We start from the raw sequence: 26592 nt of genomic DNA, 5'->3' as shown, positions 1-26592 counted from the left end.
GCATGCAGTTAGTACATTCCCCCTATAAATTATTGTATAATTCTGCTTACAAAGGATTCTAGAATGATGGAAAAATAGTATGATACTATGATTCCACATTCTTTTAAAACTGTAGATGAAACAAATGTTGAGAGTTGCACAACAGCATCTTCCATATACTTTCCATCAGGGAAAATTTTGTTGTGACTAATAAGCTTTTTTAAGGGTTAATAAAAATCTAAAACAACAACAACAACAACAACAAAAAAAAAAACACCACTCTACCAAAAAATATCAAAACTTGAATCTGATCAAACCTCTAGATCCAATTAACAGGTTACAGAAAATACAGAAGACAGAGGAACATATTAAATAATACCACAGAGATGCAATCTGCAAAACCCAGGTTCTGAGAAACTAAATAAAGCAACCTAGTTTCTTCAACAAATAAGTCACAAGGGAAAAAAGGAGATAGAGGATGGAAATTATAAATTAAAAGACTTTTGAAACAAAACCAATTACAATGTCAATTTTATTAGGTTTTAGAGTCTATAAACTGACGTAAAAAATGAAGTTACTTATAAGACAACAAGAAATTTGAACACCAGATATTTGCTGATATGAAGAAATATGTTAACTATGTTTAGGTTAAGAATTCATCTTTTAGAGATTAATACTGAAATATTTGTGGGCTTTGCTTCACAAAAATATGAGAGAAGGAAATGCTTCTAACACTTCTCCAATAAGTATGATATTTGCTCTAAACTTTGCAGATACTCTTTATCAGGTTAAGGATATGTCTATTTCCAATTAAACTTTTATTTTATATAAATGTTGGATTTATCAACCGTTTTTAGATGTTTATCAAGATGCTCTCATTCCTCCTTTAATCTTGTAATGCGGTAAATAACAAAATATTAGATTTACTACTGTTAAACCAGTTACATTACAGAGATATAGTTTGCAAAAATCTGTAAAAACTCAATGGGTCAGTGATGTAATGACTATAAAAGAAAATAAAATCTTTCTAGTGTTGGTGAGAACATACCTGAAAAATTGTTTCTAAACTTCACTGACAAATCAAAGAACACCTACAGAAAATGTCTACAGGGTAATAGAATCTGACACTTTTCCTAATGGGTAAGGAATGTAGTATAATGGAAATATCATAAACACTGGGTTCACATCCTGACTCTGCGACTAGTTCTATTCACCTTGGGCCAATAGTCTCCTGGCCTGTTCCACATACAAAATAATAATAGTTCCATATATGATGCAGGATTTCTGAAAGGATTGGGAGATCAACCGAGAAACAGTTTAGTAGTTTGTTCTAGGTATTAAACTACTAACTAGCAGAGTCTAGACTTAAATCCAGAATTTCTTACTCTAAGTTCATGATCTTTCTAATACTCTATACCATATCTCAGTAGATTCCATTTCATATCAACATAATCCAAATGAGTGAAGTTAACTCAGTTTTCAATGTCTAGTAATAACTTAGAACGTAATTCTCAAAGTATAGTCCAGGAACCCTAGCGGTTCTAGAGACCCTTTCAGGAGGTCTGCAAGGTCTCATATGCATAGAGTTTTCCAGAAGCTAGTGACAAGTGATATCCACAGCAGATTTAATGCAGAAGCATATACGTGAATCCAGCTATTTTCTGTTAAGCTAGACATTAAAGACATTTGTAAGAATGTAAAATTTTCTACTTTTTTCAGATAATAGTTATTTTTCATAAAAGTACATTACTTGTATTAAGATATAATGGGCTTAATGTTGCTATTAAAAATATATATTATTACATTTTATTTTAATTTCAAATAGAATAAATGTCAATGAATAAAACTCACATTTGTAACAAAAGGCCTTTGGGGACCAAAGAATGTAAAGGGGTCATGAGATTAAAATGTTTAAAAATCACCAGCTTAGGACATATCTAATCCTTCACTAGATTTAACTCCAAATAAGTACATAAAATTCAGAATAAATAAGGTGTTCAAAACGCTAAGAACACCTTCATTGATTAAAAAATTGTGTGGGGAAAGTTAGGAAGTGAGAAAACAACATGGTGTTATAGAAAGGACAATACTTTTATATACAGAAATCCTGGGTTCAAATGTACTAGACATTTCCCTGAGTAAGTCACTGAACCCTCTTAAGTTTCAACCTCTTTGCCTATAAAATAGGGACACTGGCAAACTGTCTTACCTTATTCTCAAGGTTAAGAGAGTCAAGTGAGATACACAATGACTATAAAACACTATCTCAATACATTCTATTGAATATTGACAATAAAAAAAAAAACACTACATCAATACAAACATAAAATCATAGCTATTGTTAAAGTTTACCTCTGTGACAGACAGATGGACACTTATGATTTCTACATCCTAAAGTCCGTCCACAGTTTTGATCACAAGGTGGACAGTTTCCAGGGCAACACTGAAGAGAAAGCAATATATAAAGAACAGGTAATTCAAAAACCCATTAATAATAGGCATGCCATTACTAGTTACAGAACTTATGGAAAGCAAAAGATATAGTTTTCACTAAAAGAAGTATTCAAGAATATCAACATTCTTCTGGTAAGTAAACATACTTCATTAAGAACTTATGATGACCTAATTTAACAAATCAAGCTAAATTTTCTTGACCTTCAGTTAATTATTCTATGATTCAAAACATTTCCATCAGATAATTTCATTCCTTTATCCATGCAGAGACTAACAATATTAACCAAAGGAATGTCAATACAGGAAAACAATTAGTCTGGCTTTTTAAAAAATTTAATTAAAATCAATTCAATGTACAGATTCATTTGGCAGTTATGTATTTTCTTTTTCTTTTTTCTTGAGACAGGGTCTGGCTCTGTTGCCCAGGTTAGAGTGTAATGGCACAGTCCTGACTGACTGCAGCCTCCACCTCCCAGGCTCAAGCCATCCTCACACCTCAGCCTCCTGAGTACCTAGTTCTACATGCTCTCCCCAACACACCCAGGTAGTTTTTGTATTTTTGGTAGAGATGGAGTTTTGCCATGTTGCCCAGGCTGCTCTCAAACTCCTGAGCTCAAGCGATCTGCCCGCCTTGGCCTCCCAAAGTACTGGGATTATAGGCATAATCCACTGTTCCTGGCTTCGTTTGACAGTTAGTTTCAAACCATAGAATAAGAGACTAAAGAAGAGAAGCAGAGAGATAGGCTACTTGCATCCAGCTTTCTTTGTCACTTCCCTGGTTTCACAGACACTTCCATGTGTGAGAAATATAGCTAGCTATGACCTGTCCTAATTTTTCAATCATGGATACCAGTCAACTACTTCAAGTCTATATTGCCATCTTAACTCTTTCCTTAACTTCTTACTTACCTAACTTTGGAAAGGAAATACAGAATACAATTGTCTTAAAGAAACTTAGAGTTGTATAGTTGCAGTATATAAAAATAGCTAAAAACAAAATGTACATTATTAAAAAGCAATTAAGTCAATATAGTTTATTCTCAAAAATTAGCCAGGCATGGTGGTGCATGCCTGTAGTCCCACCTACTCAGGGACGCTGAGGCAGCAGAATTGCTTGAACATGGGAGGCGGAGGTTGCAGTGAGCCAAGATCACACCACTGCACTCCAGCCTCGACAGAGCAAGACTCCATCTCAAAAAAAAAAAAAAAAAGGCAATACAGTTTATTCAATTAGACAAATGTTTATTGAGTAATACTATGTGCCTATCCTACCACTTTGCCGGTGGGGGAAAAGGTTATGTGGTCCATGAATTGAATAAGCCAATAGACACCTCTGTTTCAAATTATGATGGAGTAACAACCACCAGATTTACACTCCTGTCTCAAGCAACTAGCAAACCAGATAAAAGATATGAAGCTACAGTTTTCAGACATTAGATAATGAGGCACAGATGGCAGTCCCTAACAGAAGGGAAACAAACTAGGTAAGGCCTGCAATGCCATCAGCTTACACATGAAGACTTCTGGCTATAGCACAAGGAAGAAGATCATAAGCAGAATCTGGCTGTCTTACAAAGTTGAGTAGACAAAATTCATAATTCAGAGAGGCCAGTGTGGCTAGAATTTGTGGAGAGAAGGCAGCAGCACAGAAAAAGCTCTGAAGAACTCCAGAAAGAACTCCTTGGGTCTTTGGCTGAGTACTGGTCTGTATGTGTGTGAGAGGAAACAACCCAAAAGCTGAACTACTGGAAAGAGAAGGCAGAATAATTTCAAGAGATCACACAAGGCTGGGAAAAACGCTGTGTTCCTTAAGCCAGAGTGGAAGGATCTTCTAACACCTGTGCATCAAGTAGAGTACTTAGAAGACTTATTGCCTCAGTAATGGGGCCAAATTAGCCCTAAACAAAAGAGTGTTCTGGTCACACTTAAAAATATCAAGCCTCTGAAAGAACAAACAATTTTTGAGAAACTTAACTTTGTCCCAGAATAAGGCTTAAAAATATTTAAAGAAATATAAATAAACAAACAAAAAGAACCAGCACCCAAAAATGTAAAGTTCATGTCTAGAAACAATCAAAAATCATCTAGCAGACAAAGAAGCAGGAAAATATAATCCCAAAAAAGCAGAAAAATCAATAAGCAGACTCAGAAATGAAAGATGACAGAATTAGTACACAAGGATATTAAAGCAGACATTACAAATATAGCCTATCTAACATTCAAGTAGGTAGAGGAAGCATGAACATGCTAAGGAGAAACACGGAAGATATAAAAAAGACCCAAATCCAACTTCTAGAGATGAAAATACACTTCTCAGATGAAAAACACAGGATGGGATAAAAAGCAGATTAGACAATGCAGAAGAAAATTAGCGATGTTGAAGACAAAACTATATAAACTAAAACAGAAACAGACTGAAAAATAAATATCGTATCAGTGAACTTAGAAATTCAAGCAGCACATAATATACATGTCCTCTAAGTCTCAGAAGGTAATGGGTAGGGGAAAACAGAAAAAAAAAAAAAAATCTGAAGAAATAAAGACCAAAAATTTCACAAATATAATAAAAACTATAAATCTACAGATCTAAGCAGCTCAATGAAAACTAAGTTAAGAAACATAAAGAACACTACACCAAGGAACACCAGAAACAAACTGCTGAAAACTGGTGATAAAGAGAAAGATCTTAATAACCAGCCAGAAAAAAAGAGAAACAAACAGTACAGAGGAACAAATGTAACAACCACAGTATACTACTTATTGGAAAAAATGCAAGCTAAAAGATAGTAGAGCAATACCTTTAAAGTATGGGGGTTAAAAACTGCCAAACTAGAGCTCTAAAGTAAAAATATTTTTCACAAAGACTAAAGAAAGTTATGTTCAGACATATAAAGTTGAAAGAATTCATGGCCAGCACTATTAGAAATGTTAAAGGAAATCCTTCAGAATAGAAAAAAAATGAAATGTGATGGAAATGTGAATCTGTACAAAAAGATGAAAAGCACCAAAAGTATGATGATAAATATCAAAAATTACTTTTTCTTATTTTTTCAAGCTCTTTAAAAGATAACTGATTATTTAAAGCAAAAGTAAAGACAATGTATTTGGGGTTTATAAAATACACAAATATAAAATATATGAAAATCATACATTTCAGTGATCAGAAACAGTCAGTGATCAGAAATATCAAGGTGAGAGGACAATGCACAGGACAAGAAACTTCTCATTTGAAAAATATTGGTGCAATTCCCACTAGTGCAAAAATTATCTAGATTAAGGTTAATCTAGAATATTTATTAATATATTAAAACAAAGCATATGCCTGAACATTTGAGAAAGAGTTCAAGACAGCACTTATTGCGGGTCCAAAATGGAGAAATTCAATACAGTCTTTAAATCAGAGGTTTCCAAGGTTAATACACAAACCTTTCTTCTACATTGATGCTTCTGACAGTCACGCATCTTAACACATTTAGTTTCACACAGATAAGGTTTATGACAAGGCATTCGTTTTGTATGCTTTCCACAGCGACAATGCTTTTCCACTTCCTGGAAGAATAAAATAAATGCTATTAAAATTGATTTTTGTTAATATTTTTTCCTCACATCGCACCTTTTACAATTATTAAAACATAAAGAACAAAAATTTTAACACTAAATTTGTATAACAAACTTTACCAAAAACCAATTTGAATTTCCTAAAACATTTACTTATATCTTACTTTGCTCCAAAAAGGACTTCATATAAATTTGTTATTAAATTTAGAAAACTGCTCTTAAATAGTAAAAAAAAAAAAAAATACCACATAAAAAAAACCGCTTCCATTTCATTACAACCGTAACATCTGCAACTCTTGTCTCAGTAAAGTCAAAAAAACTAGATTACCTAGTAAGCTAACTTGTGGACTTGGTACTCTGGTCAAAACCAAAATGACATATACAACTTTAAAGTCTCAAGTCTAGACCTCTACCTGAAGTCCTGAACACTCAAAGTCATCCATGAGGGCTGGGATCAACTTCTTATGAACTCCAGTTAATGTTGATATTTTGACCTACTCTCATTATAATGAATATTCTGAATGGCATCTAAAATGAGGAATCCTTTCCAGAAGGTTTTCAATTTACATTGCCAAGATTCATCAGAGGACTCACTATCTATGGCAGCTATAGCCTTAGGAAATATATTTCTTAAAAAATAGAACTTGAAAGTCAAAATTATTCCTTGATCCATGGGCTGCAGAATGGATATTGTATTAGCAGACATGGCATAAAAACATTCATCTCTTTATACACCTCAATCAGAGCTCGTGGGTGACCAGGTGCATTGTCAATGAGCAGTAATATTTTGAAAAGAAAATTTCCTGATCAGTCAGTCTCAAGAGTGGGCTTATAACCATGCCATAAAGGTGTGCTGTCAATAGATGTGCTGTCATCTAGGCTTTGTTGTTCCATTTACAGAGCATAAGCAGACTAGGTTCAGCAAAATTCATAAGACCCCTACAATTTTTGAAATAGTAAATGAGCATTGGCTTCAATTATGAGCTACACTAATGAGCTACATTATCAATTAATGAGCAATTAAGGAGCTACATTAGCCCTTAAGAAGAAAGTCAGCCTATTCTTTGACGCTTTGAAGCTTTAACTGTGAAGGTCCTATATGGTATCTTCTTCCAGTAGAAGGCTATTTCATCTCAGTTGAAAATCTTTTCTTTAATGTAGCCACCTTCATCAATTACCTTAGCTAGATCATCTGGATAACCTGACAGCTTCTACATCAACACTTGCTGCTTCACCTTGCACCTTTGTATTATGAACAGGGCTTCTTTCCTTAAACCTCAAGAACCAACCTCTGCTAGTTTCAAACTTTTCTTGTGCACCTTCCTCACCTCTCTCAGCCTTCATAGAATTGAAGTTAGGGCCTTGCTTTGGAGTAGGCTTTGGCTTAAGGTAATATTATAATTACTTTGATCTTCTTTGCAGACCTCTAAATCTTCCTCCTTATCATCAATAAGGCTGTTTCACTTCCTTATCATTTCTGTATTCACTGCAGTAGCAATTTTAGCTTCCTTCAAGAACTTTTCCTTTGCATTCACAACATGGCTAATTGATGTAAGAGACCTTTCAGCCTATTTCAGCTTTCAACTTGCCTCCCTCACTAGCTTAACCATCTCTAGCTTTTGATTTAAATGAGAAATGTGCGACTCTTCCTTTCACTTGAACATTTACAAAAGCCACTGCAGGGTTATTAATTGGCCGAATTTCAATATTGTTGCCTCTCAGGGAATAGGAAGGCCCAAGGAGAGGGAAAGAGAATGGGGAACAACTGGTCAGTAGAGCATTCAGAACACACACACAACATTTAACCATTAAATTCACTGTATAATATGGGCATGGTTTGCGGCACCCCCAAACAATCACAAAAGTAACATCAAAGATCACTGACCACAGGCTATCATATCAGATATAATGATAATGAAAAAGTCTGAAATAGTGCAAGAATTACCAAATATGACACAGAGACATGAGCACATACTGTTGGAAAAATGGAGCTGAAAGACTTGTTTTACAAAGGCTTACAATAAATCTTCAATTTATTAAAAACACAGTATTGGCAAAGCACAATAAAGTGAAATGCAATAAAACATGGTATGCCTGTACTCTCCTGCTTCTTACCCTAATATTAGGTCACTAAATTCATATAGATCATGACACAGATGTATATGAAAATAAGTAATAGAAAACAACCACAGGACAATCTCATTTGATACATTATGATAGGTAGCTCTTAAAAGCAATTTTTTTTTTCTTTTTTGAGACGTAGTCTCGCTCTGTCACCCAAGCTGGAGTGCAATGGTGCAATCTCAGCTCACTGCAAGCTCCGCCTCCTGGGTTTACACCATTCTCCTGCCTCAGCCTCCCGAGTAGCTGGGACTACAGGTGCCCACCACCTCGCCCGGCTAGTTTTTTGTATTGTTTAGTAGAGACGGGATTTCACCGTGTTAGCCAGGATGGTCTTGATCTGACCTCGTGATTCACCCGTCTCGGCCTCCCAAAGTGCTGGGATTACAGGCTTGAGCCACCGTGCCCGGCCTTAAAAGTAATTATTACACGAGATGACTAACTTGTCTACATGTTTCACAGGGACCTCGGTGACAACGCTGTGAACATCTATGAATTCCACATTCAAGTACTTTGTCACAACTGTCTCCACAAGTTGGTACATCTTCTGTACAAGGCAAAGAAAACCCTAAAAACAGATAAAAAGTCAATGTTAATAATAAGATACATTATTATTAAACATCAACAAAATTCTATGTTCTTCAGGCTCCCTAAGGAATGCTGGCACTTTCAGACTAGAAATTTTTGTATCCAGATAATCATTGGGAAAAATTAACTTTGATGAAAATAATCCCTAATATTTGTTAAGCTTATGGCTTTTAAAAAGAAATTTGACATGTTACCATCCTCAAGAAACATATTTTTATGGGCTATCTTCTTCAGAAATAGTTATCTGAAGAAATGAGTAAAGACTACATAAATCATTCATGAATTTTCCTAATTTAAAAATTTGTTTTAAAAAATTTGCTCTGAACTACCCCACAAAGACAAAAAGAAAGATGTAGACTTTAAAACAATATAAAACTCAGGACAGGCGCAGTGGCTCACACTTACAATCCTAGCACTTTTGGGAGGCCGAGACAGGAGGATTACTTGAGGCCAGGAGTTCGCAGCTAACCTGGGTAACACAGGAAGAACCCATCTCTACAAAAATTTTTTAAAATGAGCCAGCCATGGTGGCAGGTGCCTGTATTCTCAGCTACTGAGAAGGCTGAGGCAGGAGGATCACTTGAGCCCAGGAGTCTGAGACTGCAGTGAGCTAGGATCACACCACTGCACTCCAGCCTGGGCAACAGAATGAAACCACCTCTCTTAAAAAACTGCAACAACTACAAAATTATAAAACTCACCTTTAACATAAACATATTGTGACAAGTATTAGAAGCAGTCTTATACATATGATGCTGTTATTTGTGGGGAGTCAAAGAAGCTGACTCAAAGTACTATCCTACTATGCCTTTACCTCAAAGCAGCCTAAAATAAACTCACCTATAACCTATTACATAATAATGACAATAGCATAGCCTCTGGTATTATCAAACCCCACCAGAGTGGTACATTTGTTATAACTGATGTACTTACATTGACACATCATAATCACCCAAAGCTCATAGTTTATATAAGCGTTCACTCATGGTGTTGTATATTTTATAGGTTTGGACAAATGTATAATAACATATATTCACCATTACAGTATCACACGGAGGAGTTTCCCTACCCTGAAAATCTTCTATGTCTCTCCTATTTATCTCTCTCTCTCTCCCCAACCCCTGGAAGCCATTGATCACTACAGTTTGGACCTTTCCAGAATGTCATATAGTTGGAGGCTTAAATTTTGTAGCTTTTTCAGACTGGCTTCTTTCATTTAGTAATATGCACTTAAGTTTCCTGGAGCACGTCTTTTGAATGTCTTTTCATGGCTTAATAGTTCATTTCCTATATATAAAAAAATAAGTCTTACTTGATTTCTGACATGGACAGAACCTTCTCCCAGATCGAGGACATTCTCCACAAGCACCAACATGGCAAACTTGCTCACATGTGTGATTACCACATGGCAGTGTTTTTCCACATATCTAAAATAAAATGCAATAAACACTAATGAAGGATTTAAAAATTAACAAAAAAGACTTCATACAAGACACAATCCATTTTTCAATCACAAATAAACAACTGCTTATGTCCCTCATATTATTTTAGTTTATATTTTATACAGGTGTTCATACGTATGTGTATATATAGGTACATATATACATAGGTATATATAGGTACATATACAAATATAGGTACATATATACATATGCATACACACACTTATATTTCCTATGCACCAAAAAGTATATTTTAAAAATGCAATACAGAAAAAAACTACATGCAGCTTCATATGGCCTTTCACCAAGGAGTTCTAAGTGGCAGTAAAACCATGCCAATTCTAGGACAAGCAACCTATAAAACCAATCTTACTTCCTCAATTTGATGAATTCAAGAAGCAGAGAGGGGTGCTGGTTGAAGAGAGGGGAAAGAGAAGAAGGGGACAAGAGCTAGCAAGAAAGAGTACAAATGTAGTGAATCCAAAATTCAACAAATACCTGTTACTTTGAAAAAAATTTTTCCTCCAATAATTAAAAATGATATTAAATTTAAGAGTAGTTTCTTAAAACATGATATAATTCACCTGAGTTGTTATTCTTCCTTGCCTTTCATCCAACTAAACCTGATTAGCCTTGCTGCTTTCTAGGTTGTCTCTGCTTTGTGTATTCTTTAATACCCACCCCTCGAAATGCATATAAACTTACTTGATCACAGTGCCATAGTGGACTTGCACAACTTCTTTCGGCTACTTTTTTGCCACAGACACACTTTTGTCTACTAACTCTTGGACAAGGCTGACAGCTTCCTAAAACCACAATGATAAATTAGCATAGAAATTGACTTTTGCTTAGTCAGAAAAATCTAATGGGTATGGCCTTTTACCTGCATGACAAGGATTTTCACACTTATGTTGCCCACAAAGCAACTTCCGTCCACATGGCAGCTGACAAGACCATTCCTTGGCACTGCACCTACGAGGGATAGGTTTTGCTTTCTTACAGTAGCAAGTAGTTGTGACCATCTTTGGACAAGGAGGGCAGGGACCTAGAATTCAGTAAAAGCAAAAAAAAAAAAAAAAAAAAAAAAAACTAAAGTCAGAAACTAAAACTTTCAATTTCTACACCTATCAATAATTTCTAGAACTTTCTTTACTGATACTTGACAAAAGGCAATAACTTTCAATATTTTCTCATGGCAAACTTCAATTGTGAATTCAACTTTTACAATTTTTTTTTTTTGCCTCAACATAAGAAGAAATAATCACCCACAAACAATTAAAAATGCAATATATAACTCACCTGGATGACAGAGGAGTAAACATTTATGGCCACAAGAAGGTTTAAATTCACGCTCACATACTTGGCCGCATGAATGAGGCACAAGCCACGGATCTAAAGGTGGATCTTCCACTTTTCCACAATAGCAATAGTATCTACTAGGTGTTTCAGATCGTTTGTACTCAAACCTACATTTTGGACTACAAAGAAGAATAAATTATTAAAGCTAACTTCGCCTTTAAAAGCAATATGAGAGACAGAAATATAAATAAACTTAGTAACAGAGTATATTCTGTTAAATTAGTTTTATGTTAAGGAACTCTGCTCCATCTTTGTGTTAGTAAAAAAAACAAGATCTTATTAAAATCTATTTCAACCATATAGAACAGCACTGTACAATACAATGTGCTGAGATGATGAAACAGTTTTATACAGGGATTGTCCAATACAGTAGCAATTAGCCACATACTGTGAGCACTTGAAACGTGGCTAGTGCTTACAACTGAGGAAGGAATCAAATTTCTTATTTTATAATTTCTGAATATTGAAATAGCTACATGTGGCCAGTTACCATGAATTAAACAGCACATATATAGAATACAGCTACAAAAAGAAAGTAACATTAGTTTCCTACTAACCACCTGAACTTTATTCTTGAGAAATTCACTCTGCTTTTCATAAAGCTCAACTTTTTAAGTTTTGTTTTGTGGATTACAAATAAACAAAATATATTAGCAACAGCAAACAGAAGAGAGAAGTCAGGTTATAGACAGGCAATACCGCAAGAAACACGACTACAATTTAGAATTAAGGGGAAATAAACTTGAAAATAAAGAATTTCATAATTCACAACATCTAGCACGAAAAAATATAATTCTTTTTTTTTTCTTTTTTGAGACAGAGTCTCACTCTGTCACCCAGGCTGGAATATAGTGGCGCAATCTCGTCTCACTGTAACCTCTGCCTCCTAGGTACAAAAAATTCTTGTGCCTCAGTGTCCCAAGTAGCTGGGACTACAGGTGCGCGCCACTACGCCCAGCTAATTTTTTGTATTTTTAGTAGATTCAGGGTTTTTGCCATGTTCGCCAAGAGTTGAAACTCCTGACCTCAAGTGATTCATCAGCCTTGGCCTCCCAAAGTGCTGGGATTACAGGCATGAGCCACTGTGCCCAGCCCAAAAAAAAAGATATAATTTGAATGTGCCTAAGTCAAAGAAAAGTTCAAGTACCATGAAAGGTTTTAAACTTCCATCATTAAAATAAATAAGTTTTGGCAGTAGAAGTGTTAACCTTCAGCTCTAGCAGAAATGTACTTGTAGATCATCATAGATCACTTCATTCTCAAAAGATGCTCTAACTTTATCTCCCAGACAAATAAGTATAGTTAGTACATTACACTAGAACAAGTTTCATATTAACATTTAAATTTCTTTTGTATTATATACAAAATATTTTCATTGTCATGAGAAAATGTTCGGTTTCCAAATAAATGCCACATAAATATTCAAAATAACCAAAAGATATTTGTTCTTGTAATGAAAAATCAAAAACAAAATACTAAGTTCATCTGTCTCTGGAATAAACAACTGGCACTTTATTGGAAGAATTCAATTTTTTTTTTATTAAAAGTGTTTACTATTCCTTTAAGCTAGTGTGGAGGGGGATATGTATTTTTAATAAGCATGGGTATGGATGACTAACAGGCAACTCAACATACCTTAACACTGCCCATCAGCACTGAAACTGAACTGGCCCAGTGAGGGTAATATATGCAAATGTATGAGTTTTATTTTAAAATGGGATGGCAACAATGAAACGTAATTATGCTAGATCTTCTTCATTAAAAAGTAGTATCTTAGTAGAAACCTGCATTTTAAATTTTTTATTTCCATAAAATAACTTAAAATTATTAACATTTTACCAAGTTCTAGCTCCATCTTGATGAGGATTAAACAAAATGGGTTCTTAACCAGAATGGTCATTTATTTTCTTAAAAAAATATGAAATATGGAACACAAAAGTATACGGCACAGCTGATTAAACTGTTGTTCCTTTTAAATTAGAAGTAACAGTACTTTTTTTTTAATTGATCCTTTCCTCCTCTATGGCAAAATGACTACTTAAAACAGAAGTGAGAAGAGTGAGGGTAAAAAAATATATACATAAGGTTTAAACCTCTAAACTAACAAGCTGGAACACCTGGCTTAATTCCGTACCTATTAAACACTAAAAGTCCTCCACCACAAGTAAATAATATGCAGGAGCAAAACAAATATACTTTGAAATGTTTGAAACAGTTTTCAAAAAGTGTGCATTCAATGAAAAGAAAAATAACATTTCTAAAAGCAAGGACAAAAGACATAACTCAGCTGAAAGAATAGCAAAAGCACTGAATTTAAAAGTAAGAAATCCTAGGTTTCTCCACTACTTAAGAGTGAGCAGCGTGAAGTCATTTCCCTTCAATTAATTTCAATGTCCCCATTGGTAACAGGAAAATAAAATCTCTCACAGATTGCTGAGAATTATTTTTACATACTCTTCTAAAAGTCACCAGCATGTCTAAATGTTTTTTAAAAACTACACCACTGGCCAGATGCGGTGACTCATGCCTGTAATCTCAACACTTTGAGGGGCCAAGGTGCGTAGATCACATGAGGCCAGAAGTTCAAGACCAGCCTGGCCAACATGGAGAAACCCCATCTCTACTAAAAATACAAAACTTAGCCAGACATGGTGGCGGGCACCTGTAATCCCAGCTACTCTGGAGGCTGAGACAGGAGAATCACTTGAACCATACAGGCAGTGGCTGCAGTGAGCCGAGATCACACCACTATACTCCAGCCTGGGCAACACAGCAAAACTGGCTCAAAAAAATAAAAATTTAAATTAAAAAAAACTCAAAATTTTAAACATAAAATTAGTTACTAAAGTTACAAAATGTGACCACACAGAGCCCCTGAAGCTTACGCTTCATTACTTTGACAGTCAATCGACCTCTCTGGACAGCCAACATGAATAAGTTTCTTGTTGTCTTTACTTAGCAGAGATATAAAATTCGACTCTCCAACTCTTTCTAGAAATATAACAAAAGTTCCCAAGACCAAATAATCATCAATAATAAGCAAAACTAATAACTGTAAAAAAAAATGATATTGTATAATATACACCTGCAGTTTTGAGATTTGGGAGGATAAAACTGGGAATCTTATAATCAAAATACATTTAATGATAGTCTTGTACAATGTAATAATAATGCATCCTCATAGAATTCCGGACAAGAAGATCACAATTATGAATGATTCTCAGTCCTACAGAAAACTGAAAGTCCTTTCAAAGGATAATTAAGGAACTGTTTTGCAGAGGAAAAATTACGTCTGGATGATTTATTAGTTATACAAATTCAAATTGAAAAAAACCAGCCTTTATTAAGGTTCCATATATTCACACACCAAATGACTAATTAATGGCCCAACATGGATATTGAAACCACCAATAAAGTAACGTAGAATCTACAATTTTCATTTATTCTACAATTTAATAATCCAACTAGGCCAGGTGCAGTGGCATGCCAGCCTAGTTGGCACTTTGGGATTTTGTGGGATAGGTCACTTGAGGTCAGGAGTTCAAGACCAGCCTGGTAGACATGGTAAAACCCCGTCTCTACTAAAAATACAAAAAATTAGCCAGGCGTAGTGATAGGTGACTATAATCCCAGCTACTCAGGAGGCTGAGACAGGAGAATCTCTTGAATGCAGGAGGTGGAGGTTGCAGTGAGCCAAGATCGCCATTGCACTCCAGCCTGTGTGACAAGACTAAAACTCCATCTGAAAATAATAATAATAATCCAACTAACTAGAAAAAGTTACCAAGGCCAGGGATAATCTCTCTTTCCAAAATCATCATCAGTCACAGAAGATACAAGAAACTCGCTGTCTTTAGCCCACTTCTGGATACAGGGCATGTGAAATATACAGAAACATCCCGAACAGCTCCAAACCTAAGACAAAGGTATCAGAAGTTAATATATGTTAATTTTTCTTTGTTAATTATAAAATAATTTAAAATGAGTATCACACTAAACTATTTTCAAGAGCTATCTAAGGATTAAAGAAAAAAGGTCTTTCCTTCCAGTATAACAGAACTGTTTCATGGGAAATGCATTTAAAGTAGAATATGCTAAAGAAAATTATTATTAATCACACAGATTCATTCAGCTAGAAATAATTACTGCTAACATTCTGGACAGTCTCCAAATTTATATATATATATTTTTTCATACTTTTAAAAAATAAGGTCATACTATAATAACTGAAATGTAATTTTATAGTCTTTTTTATAAGCATATTTATAGCTACACATTACATCATGTAGACTTAGGTACTTAAATTTCTTGTTGTTGGATGGTTATTTCCAAGTATAAATAATACTACGAAAGAATCCTTAAACATAAATACGCACATATATATCTACATAGCCCTTTTGTTACATAAAACCTGTTAGTCTAACACCTAACTAATGCTAAATTTTAAAAATTAGGTAATCAAAAACTAAGAATATACATAATTTAAAAGCTTAAGAAATAATACTAAATTCATTTTTAAAACCTGCCAAATACTTTGATAAAACTGATAAAAATCAGTTCCCCTTTTCTTATAACATTTTACAACTGTTTGAGAAAATCAGATATGTAGCATATTGCATGAGCTAACAACAGCATTAAACAGCCAACTTCTTAGTTTGGGTTACCCCCAAAGCAGTATCTGAGATAAGAACGTGGATGCAGGAGTAAGGGGACTAGACGGGAAAAAGAAATGCCAATGAATGGCATATTGTTGAGCTGATTACCACTAAGGCCACAGAAGCTCAATCCTACAGGGGACCGTCTGCAGAACCATGTAAAACACGCCTTGGACTGCCCAGCCCCAGCCACTAATGGTAAGGAGGTTGGGGCATTCACCTACCAAGTCCCTGTGGTGCAATGTTGCTGCAAGGGGCTTTAACTATCCAGTGCTTCTGCACTATAGCCATGTACTAGCTAAGTCAGTTTCCAAGAAGAAAATTCAGAGGTGGAAAAAACACACACACACAGCAAGTGTTTAAAGTGGGTTTGTATCTGCATGCAGAGATTATGCATTCCCTGCAGCTGAAATCAGAGTAAACCAACTAGATGTGACTCTAGGCACAAAAGGAATCTATATCTGATATACTCTTCTATCCAACCAGAGCGTGTTAAATTTCTGATTCACTCTACATGACCAAACTATTTCATCTGACTTCATTTGCTTTCTTTAAGCAATGCTGCTGTAATAGCAGTGAATTAATCTAAGGTCTAAATGTTGAGTTTTTCACATTCAGTAATCACTTCTTAATTGCTTCATTAATGCCCTTTTAAATTTACATATAGATATTTTTATCACTGGGCCATAGCTCCTCCAAGGACATGAGTTTTGTCCGAATCTCTCTCCCCACTGACCCTCACCACTTCCCAAAATGCCTTTAACACAGGATATGCTAACTAATTAAGCCATAAGTGTTATTGCCAAGTTCTACTTTCTTGAAGATAGGGACCGTATCTTTTTCCAAACTCAATAAAAGTAGTAAAATACAGTACATTTTAACATTTCACTTTTGTGGGAATCTATAAAGTACAGATGCTAAAAATGTTCTATCAAATCAACATTTGCATTAAAACTGAAGACAACTAAGTTATTTCAATAGTGCTAAAAATACTGGATACTCATTTAGTGGTAATTTTTTTTAAGTTACGTATTTTAAAATGAAGATCAATTCATATACAAAATTCTCAAATGAAGTATTTTTAAACAAAAGTAAACAAAAGAATAAATCATTAAGTATTGTAAGTGCAAACTAAGATATTTTGGGAAGATACATTAATATAAATAAGGAGAAAAACTTACTGCTTGGTTTCTCTTCACCGAAGCAATACAAATTAAGCATGTCATAGCCCCTGCTTGAAAAGCTTCATTTACATATTGTTTTGTTCGCTCTAATTCACGTGTATCTCCATCTGGAAATTTAAAGATTGAAAATCTCATCCTAAACAACATCTGAAAATAACACAAACTCACTAATAGCACCACATTACGTAAGAACTGTCTAGCAATATCAATTGCTCAAAATATAGCTGTAAAACAAGAAGTTTTTTTAAAAAAGTAACCAATGAGCTGTCAAGAGGTAACAAAGTCTGTGTATTAAATCTTGTGTACATGGTTCAAAATCAGCACCTCAGCTCTCTCTCTCTGTTATATTTACTTTTTTGGCTGTTACAATTCTCAACAAATTTGGTGGAGGCAGAGCCATAAGCAAGAGCTGAAAGATGTAAAGTCTTAAGGAAAAGCAAAGTGTGAAAGGAAAAGCCTAAACTAATTAGTAGAGTCACTTAGCATAAACATAAGCATAGATGTGAGTGTGTGGGGGTGTGTGTGTGTTTGTGTGTGTGTGTGTGTGTGCGCGCGCGCGCATGAATTTAATAGGTGTATTCTTAATAAAAATTTGTTGATGAAAAGACCCTGAGGTTTTTACAGCACAATAACCACATCTCATGAAATATGTTCACTACTTCTGCTTAAGAAGGCAGAATAAGCTTTTCAGAAAAAACAGTACCAGACATTTACTTTGAGTAATTACTGAGTGCTTATTTGCTAGATACTGTACTATTAGTACTTCAATAGGATTAAATGAGCTATTATCTTCATTTTACAAATGAGAAAACTGAGGCACAAAATAATTAACTTCAGTTTGCCTACAAAGTGAACCCTCTTAACCTCTATGCCATACTGCAGTGAGCAGTTACTGCAGGAAGGTCCAACAAATAACAAGTAACAGCAAAATGAAAAATAGAACAAGTCCCCTAAAGCACAAATGACAACAAAAGGGGAATAATCTGAGTCACTTTAGTATGAGAAAAATAAGCCTGCATGGCTTTAGAAAAATAAAGATACGTTCAATAGAGTCTTCAAAAAAAAGTAGATTAAAGCATAAACTAACGTAAGTACAGAACTTATCATGGTAATAACGTGGTTCAAGCCAAAATTTAATTTGCCAAAAAGAAAAATGACATAAACAGGACATGTGACTAATTCTTTACTTTCTAAAATCATCTGAGTAAACACAGCACTTACAAAACTTGCCCTACCATAAAATAAATGTGATTTAGGACATTAAACAAAATAAACGCAAACGTACTCTCAAAACTATAAATTATTATAAAATTATTACAGACAATTGCTTTATTTTAAACAAACATTGTAGTTTTTTAAAAAATCCTTAAGAGCAGAATAATAATATGGGGTGTCTATTTTGCTTTTCAACTAGAAAATGTAAAGCTGGCATTAACAGATACAAAACATTTTAAATTTCATCTAATTTAACAGCTAACTCAAAAAACAGTATTTAAGAAGAAGAACAGATTTTTACAAAATAAAAACTAACCTTATATTTTAAAAATTTATGTAATATTTCTTTGAAACATTTAAAGTTTGGCTGCATCAATAAAATGTACTGCCCAGCACTTCACAGTGGATAGCATGGCATTTGAAGTCATGCATTTTAAAAAGATCACTCTGGCAACTAAAGAAAAATGAGTATGTGGAGGCCAAGACTGAAAGCAGAAGTACCAGTTAAGAGGTAGTTACAGCAGATAAAGCAAAAAATGACCTTGAGCAAGTTACCTAATGTGTCTCAGTTTTCTCATCTGTAAAATTAGTAGTAACAGTTATCTACCTCACAATTATTATATGGATTTAATCCACATGTTAAGCAGCTGTAAAGGCTTAAACTAGGCAGTGACAGTACACAGGCAGAGTAACGGTAGATTTAAGAAATTTAGGAAGTAAAACTTAGGAGGACTTGGTGACAATGAGAGTGTATCAGTTTTAAAAGCTGATGTTCATGTCAACATTCAGAAGGAAGGGTGTTGTGTCTGCTGAGCTGTCTGACATGGGTAGAGGGAGAATTGCAGTAAACGACGTGCATATGCCATCTCTGCTCCCAGATGTCTGGCTTGGGAGGGTGACTGAGAAAACTGTAGTGCTATTAAGATAAAGAACACAAAAGAATAAATAAGTTCTCTTTCAACAGCAGTTTGATGTGTCCATGCACCAGCAAGATAGAGATACTCATCAGGAAGTTGGCCATGCAAGTCTGAAATTTGAGAGAAGAATCACAAAAATGCAAAGGCTGTGCTCAAATAAAAATGAACTCCTTTGGTAAAGTCCTGGTCTTCAATTCAATAATGTTAAGGTGGGAACCATCGCATTACTCTGGCATGTATGTTCTTAAATCAAGTGATCAGATTTTCTTACATTGGTAGAGGCAAAGGAATGGGAATCAAATACTAATGGATTTTATACAAAACAGAGCATTAAAAAATTACCATAACATTGTAAGACTAAAAGCAGATTAAAAATTAATAAAACTTACAAATGACAAATGTTTTCTACATACTAGACTGAAAGACATTATTGCATTTTCTGTTGTAAAATCAAATCTGACTCTATCTAGAATGGTTCAAGCAAAGTCCTCTCAAAGCAGAAAACTTCTTAAGATTATTTTCTATAAAGTCCTTTAGAAACAAGAAAGCCTCTAATCTTAGAGTTACTTTTTATCAATTCTCACCTTGCCAAACTAGACTTCTCAGCCAAACTTCCTAATCTTAATTCCTTAGCAATTATGGGAAATTCCTTAGAAACCTACTTGATGATGTGCAACTATCTTCATGATCCTATCAATATACTCAGGCAACTACCTAATCACCAAGGGTTGGGAAGGAAAGGGTGAAATACATAAATCCTTCTGTCTGAAGACTTGAATAACTCTCAGCCAGGCACAGTGGCTCACGCCTGCCACTTTGGGAAGCTGAGGTGGGAGAATTCCCTGTAGCCAGGAATTCAAGACCAGTTCTGGCAACACAGGAAAACCCTGTCTCTACAAAAAAATTCCAAAATAATTAGCCAGGCATGGTGGTGTGCGCTTGCAGTATGAGTTACTTGGGAGGCTAAAGCAGGAGGGTCACTTGAGCTCGGTAGTTCAAGATTGTAGGGAGCTATGATCACACCACTGCACTCCAGCCTGGGCAATAGAAGAAGACTGTCTCCAAAAAAAAAAAAAAAAGACTAACTTTCATGCTCTTTATTTGCCTTTATGCGAACTCATGCTCAAACTCTGCTATGCTTCTGATTCTGTTGTACCAACAGTCCTGAATCCTGGCATCACTGGCCTTATATTTCTCATGAAAGCACAATATAATAACTAAGGAATACATTAGTATAGAGTAGAAGAGAGCTTAGGATGTGGGGCCTTATGATCAAGGGAAGACATGACTGAAAAAAGAAACAAAATTTTTAAAAGAAAGCAGCAGCTATGATAGAAAATCTCTAATAATCAAGCCACAAAATACATTAAACATTCCAGCAAACAGATACACAGCACAGACTACACAACAGGCACTACCGTAAGCACTACGGTACTTACACATAGTGATTCATTTCATCCTAACAACTCTAAGGTATTTAGTGTCACTATACCCATTTTACAAAAGAAGAAACCGAGCCCCTAAGATGCTAAGCAATATGTCAAACATCCTACAGCCAAGTAGCAAAGCCAAGAATCAAACCATGGCAATCTGACTCAAATATCAATGTTCTTAACTGCTGTACAACGCTGCTTTTTCCCCATAAACAGGTACAAAAGTAACCATCTAATCTCCTCAGAATTTTTCTGCTTTTACAGAGAAGATGCAATCAGCCCAGTAATGGCTCTAAAGCTAAGTGAACTGGGTTTAAACCCAGCTCTGCCAATTACTAATTGTGTAACTCTAGGAAAGTCACCTCTTCTCTGTAGAATTGTTTCCCAAAATATTTCTAAGGTTTTTCCTGGTTTTAACAGTATACTAAAGTAAGAAAAAGAACCAAGCAAGGGTATAAATATATATTACTAATAAAAGGTATATAAACAATATGACATTTCTACAAATATATTAATAAATGTTGACATTACGTGCAAAATACTTTTTTTTTTTTTTTTTTTAATTGAGACAGTCTTGTTCTGTCTCCCAGGCTGGAGTGCAGTGGTGCGATCTTGGCTCACTGTAACCTTCACCTCCCAGGTTCAAGCAATTCTCCTGCCTCAGCCCCCTGAGTATCTGGGATTACAGGCATGCGCTACCATGCCCAGCTAATTTTTTTGTATTTTTAGTAGAGACAGGGTTTCACCATGTTGGCCAGGCTGGTCTCAAACTCCTGACCTCAAGTGATGCCCCCGCTTTGGCTTCCCAAAGTGCTGGGGTTATAGGCATGAGCCACTGTTCCTGGCCTACATGCAAGAATATTTCCAATAATAATTTTAAAGTAGAAAAGGCAGAAGTTTGACAATATCTACATTTAAAATAATCTATTTTTACACTTAATACTAAAGTGGTACACAGCTTTGGCCTGTTCGCACATAAACATATGTGGCTTTAAGAGCAACCAGATATAAACCACAGATAACACGAATGTACATGTCAAACCTGAGGGAATTTAGGTTTTTTTTTTTTTAAAGTATGGCTAGGTGCAGCACATGCCTGTAGTCTCAGCTACTCAGGAAGCTGAGGCAGGAAGATCACTTGAGCCCAGGAGTTCGAGGCTGCAGTGAACTATGATTGTACCACTGCACTCCAGCCTGGGCAACAGGATAAGACCCCAACTCTAAAAATAAATACATCAGATGTTGTAAATAAGATAGAAAATAAGGAAGTAAAGAATTAAAAAGACTTCAAAACACATTTAACATGATGAAAAAAATGAATAGATTGAGGGGGTACACAAAGTCCTCTAGTTAAATTAAATCATCAGAACCAGAAAAAACTTGCCCCAGTTTGTTGCTCCGGAGCTTTAACAGCCCCATCCAAGCTTTCTACTGAAATGCCAATTAAATACACACAAAGGCCTCCCAAGGCTATACAAGAGCCACTGCCGTTCTGTTTGCTTTATAGAAAAATTAGTGTCACACAATATATAACTCAAATACCAAAGTGTACAAAAATTCAACTCTAGAACACACAGTGCTCATCTTAAGACATAACATCTATTCCATATAGAACAAAGGCATTACCAAAAAAATGTCAGGAATACAGTTTCACTGACGTCAAAGGTCAAAATTTAGATGATCAGTACCTGTCTGAGTAGTGTATGTTATAAACGTATTTGCAACTATTTTTCCTTGTTTTCCTTCAAAATCTTCATCTCCTTCTTCTTCAGATGAAGAGCTAAAGTGTTCTTCAACAAGTTTTCTGGCTGCAGCTTGGTTAGCTTTCTTGATTTCTTCAAATTTTTTCTGAGACATTAGCTCTGTTTAAAAGAAAAAAGTTTCATTTCTGCAAAACAATCTCTCAAAAAGAAAAGCATAATGTGCTATAATTTTACAACATGCATTTCAAAGTCACCTTTGGAGCATTCTATCTTTCTGTAATCCATGAGAAAAGTATTTTCAAATTCCTTGACACACAACTAAAGAGAATACCACAACAAAAACTTTCACTTTTGTAAATATCCTGCTAAAATGCAGCAAATTTGTATGAAAACAGTGATTAACAAATCAAGAAAAAAATACGAAAATACGATAGATATTAAAATACTGGTGATCAACTTCAAAATAAGGACTAACAAAAATTAAGACGTTTTAAAGTACATTGTGCACAGTAATTTTTAAGAAGTGAGGAAACATGTCCACAGTGAGCACATAAAGAATCAGGGAAGGTAGGTACTTCAATCTACCACCTTCTGAACAACAGGTAGCATAGGACAGGACAGTCCAGCCCAGTCCAGCCCAGCCCCACCAAAGAGTTTGTATCAACAGTACTCACTATGCACCTACTATATTTATAATCGGCTTCTTAGGTCAAGAACTTTTTGCCTTTATTATTGACTTTTTGTGATCACAAAAAAATAAACATTTTACATTAATCCACACAAAATATTAACATGGAAAACATGTTTCTTCCGACTTCATTCCAAAAAGAATGTTAATTTTGGATTTGTTCTTCCACTATTTAGCACTATCTGTACTTCTCATTTTGTTACTTGATTAATCATGCAAAACAAAATCAGATTACTTCACTGCACATACTCCCAAAGAAGCTTCAAACTTCTTGAGAGCAAGGACCACGGGGATTTTCTTCAAGCACTAAGTGTTAATAAGCTCTTATGGACAGCAAACACAGTTTAAGAAAGGCGCCATAAACCTGCAGAATTGATCTGAGTTCATAAATTCCCATCTTGAGAGGATTTTAAATTCACTGATTGACTATTTTAAAATTCACATTGTACTTGAAACTTATGAGCCACTACCAAGAGAAGCTCTCTTATCTTAGGTGGTATATTCATACTTGATTATGTTCCCTCATGAAACATTTTCCTTTTCTTATTGCAACCAGTTTGGTTAGGGGTTATTAACAAAACAAACAGAGTATTTCAAGTAAACCAGGACAAAAATGTGTATCATGCTTCCCTAGCAATATTTGAGTACTGGGAAAAAAGAACTGGCTATGAGATATATAATTCAAAACTTGTCATAAAAGATATGATAAATGTCATTAATCTATGGGAAATTAGCACTTAAAAGACATATGAAAAAAGGCTGAATTGGACAGAGATAATGAGAACATTCATAACCTGGTAAATGTATTCATCTAACATCATCTCAAGGTAAAGACAAGTTGACAAGGCAACCTTCTCACGTATTATTTCTTACAGCCTAATCTCAACTATCCAGGTAGAGAATGCTTGTTTTCATTCTACCCACAAGATCTAAGAAAGTTTACCAAACCTGTTCATACGTCTCCATATTGCATACCTTATCATCACCATCATTAACTGCATGCTAAGACAATACAACCTACGTTTAAAATTAGCCTAGGAGAAAAATCACTCAGATACTCAATTCTGCTACCCACCCAAAAAAAAATGTATCCTGAAATGCATTCCAAACACAAAAATAAAATGATTTCAGGGATTATTCCCTCGGCCCCATGCACAACCGTAAGTGCTCCCTGGCTCCACGAAAACATGGTCTCGGATAAAAGGTATTGATATATCGGAGGCAGCACCAGATATATCCACAGAAGGACATGGAATTTGTAAATAGGAACTACAGTCAAGGAAGGTATCAAAAGCTCAAGTGCTTACAAGGAATAGAAAAGTCAAGAAACAAAGGCAAAGGTAAAGATGACAAATGACACCAGGCTCCAGAAATGAGAGAGAATGTGAGATGGAGTGCCCAAGTCCAATCTAAATGGGATTTCCGTGACTCAGCTGAGCTGACTGTTGCCATGCACAAAGATACTAAAGCCACAAGGTTGTTAACCAGATTTTTAAAAACGACAAACAAACGCTGACAACCAATCCACATATAAAACTGTGTTAACCAAACAACACTATAGACCAAATCAGAACACCGGGCCACATTTTACAACTTATGGTCTGGAGATTCAAGCAGGCAAGAGTGGAGGGAAGGAACAAAGGTAATACCACCTAAAATTAAGATGAAAGAGGTGCCATGGAAATCTACCTAGAGTGCCGAAAAGAGCTGCCACCTGAAAGGTTGGAGAAGTGGGCCGGATAACAAACTCCCGAAGGAGTGGAAAAGCAGTGAAAGAGAGAAGGCGAGGGCGGAGGCGGTCCTGACTAGCAACTGCCTTAGGAGGCATCCAGGTGAGCCCGCGGGCGGGAGCCATTCTCACCGCTGGCTGCGGGAGTCTGCAGGGCTTGGGATCCCGCTGGGCTGTGCCTGCTCCCTGAAGCCGCCGAGGTCGCGACTCCTCCCGGACTGGCGCCAAAAGGAACCGCGCCCACCGACCCCTTCTCTCGCCCTCCTCCGGCGCCGCGGAGATGGATTCCATTTCCTGAGGGGGCGGCAGTGGCCCGTCCCCGGGCTCGGCCTCGGCCACCGGCCACCTGGCGCCAGGAAGCTTCCATCCCTGCAGAAGAGAAAAAAAAAAAAAAGAGTGGAAGGAGGTGAGCGCTGCGAGGACCGAGGCGAAGGAGGAGAGAGTCGGTGCGGAAACCCCGTATGAGGGACCGAGTGAGGAAGGTTCCTGCAGGACGGGCACCGGGTTTCAGGAGGTCGCGGCCCTGCTTTTACCGGAGGGCGAGTCCCCGCCAAGCCCGGGCTTTGGAGATGGACCGAAGAGGCGAGGGAGGACTAGGCAGAGAAATAAACCGCGGAGCAAGGAGCACACAGTGCCCAAGACGGAAAGCCGGAGGAGAAGTGGAAAGCGCCTCCTCAGCCTCTGGGGGAGCGTGGTAGGGGAAGAGTCACAGACTGACCCCGCGGCTCCTGCCGGGAACCAACCGCAGCGGTAGACCCCACTGAAAGCTACGTCTCCTTACCGACGGCCCTCGCCCCAACAGACTACAACTCCCAGAAGGCCCCACCCGCGGTCCGGCGACTGCGTGGCAGCACGGGCCGCTTCCTTATCCGGAAAAGTGCGGGGGTTGGGCGGGAGGGGAACCCCGAGCGCCTGCGCTGGCCTGGACAGGTCTTTGAAAACTACAACTCCCGGCGTGCTCTGGGGCTAGGGAGGGGCCGAAGGTCATAGGGGCGGACGGTGGTGGAGGTGGGCGGGTCCGGAGGGTCTAGTGACTCCCCAATTTGCTTCTGCTTCTGCAGGACTGCCCTAAACCCAGCTGGGTATGAGGTTTTCATGGCTCTGTACCAATTGGCTCTCTGTCATATTTTATTATCCTTGCCTTTTGGCTTGCGGATGGCAGGAGGTGTCAATGTAAAATAATCAAAAGCACAAAGTTTGAGGATAGCCCACCTTAAAAACACCGACTCCTAGGAAAGCAGTCAGCCTTCCGAAGTAGAGATTTAAGATTTCATTTATGTAGGCAGAAACGGAGATGTTTTTAGGAGGATTACAACATTTTCTCATACAAGGTTAGCGAATAGTTACAACAATTTGCTTATAGACAGTATTTCTTTTTGGGAAGAGTACGTTTCACGTTTTTCGTAAAGGATTTTCTTTCATCTGATCTAAGCAAACCAGGGCAACAAAGCAGAAGTTAATTTATAAGGATCATTAAGAAGGCAGGAAGTTTTTGTCCTTAACTTCGTTCAATTCTCTCTACCCAATGTATAGAACAAGAAAAATAAGAAAGCAAGTTAATCTATAA

At 36.4% G+C, this 26592-nt stretch overlaps 1 protein-coding gene across 1 annotated transcript in view; it reads right to left on the bottom strand.

Moving 5' to 3' along the window:
- The window catches only part of NFXL1 (nuclear transcription factor, X-box binding like 1), a 36545-nt gene extending 10644 nt beyond the window's left edge, over positions 1–25901 (bottom strand). Inside the window, exons 1-12 of the mRNA XM_026455816.1 lie at positions 25807–25901; positions 25158–25394; positions 22594–22767; positions 17338–17447; positions 15286–15416; positions 11442–11620; positions 11026–11187; positions 10848–10948; positions 10013–10127; positions 8556–8680; positions 5860–5982; positions 2332–2422 (exon numbers count right to left, since the gene is read on the bottom strand). Of these exons, the coding sequence (XP_026311601.1) occupies positions 2332–2422; positions 5860–5982; positions 8556–8680; positions 10013–10127; positions 10848–10948; positions 11026–11187; positions 11442–11620; positions 15286–15416; positions 17338–17447; positions 22594–22767; positions 25158–25392 (1546 nt within the window). The 5' untranslated portion in view covers positions 25393–25394; positions 25807–25901. The remainder of the gene's footprint in view (positions 1–2331; positions 2423–5859; positions 5983–8555; positions 8681–10012; positions 10128–10847; positions 10949–11025; positions 11188–11441; positions 11621–15285; positions 15417–17337; positions 17448–22593; positions 22768–25157; positions 25395–25806) is intronic.
- Positions 25902–26592: the final 691 nt, after the last annotated feature.

Source organism: Piliocolobus tephrosceles, chromosome 3, assembly GCF_002776525.5.
Source record: "Piliocolobus tephrosceles isolate RC106 chromosome 3, ASM277652v3, whole genome shotgun sequence".
NCBI classification, from domain to species: Eukaryota; Metazoa; Chordata; class Mammalia; order Primates; family Cercopithecidae; genus Piliocolobus; species Piliocolobus tephrosceles.
Note: the sequence above shows the minus strand (reverse complement) of the source record. Positions and strands in the feature narration are given on the sequence as shown.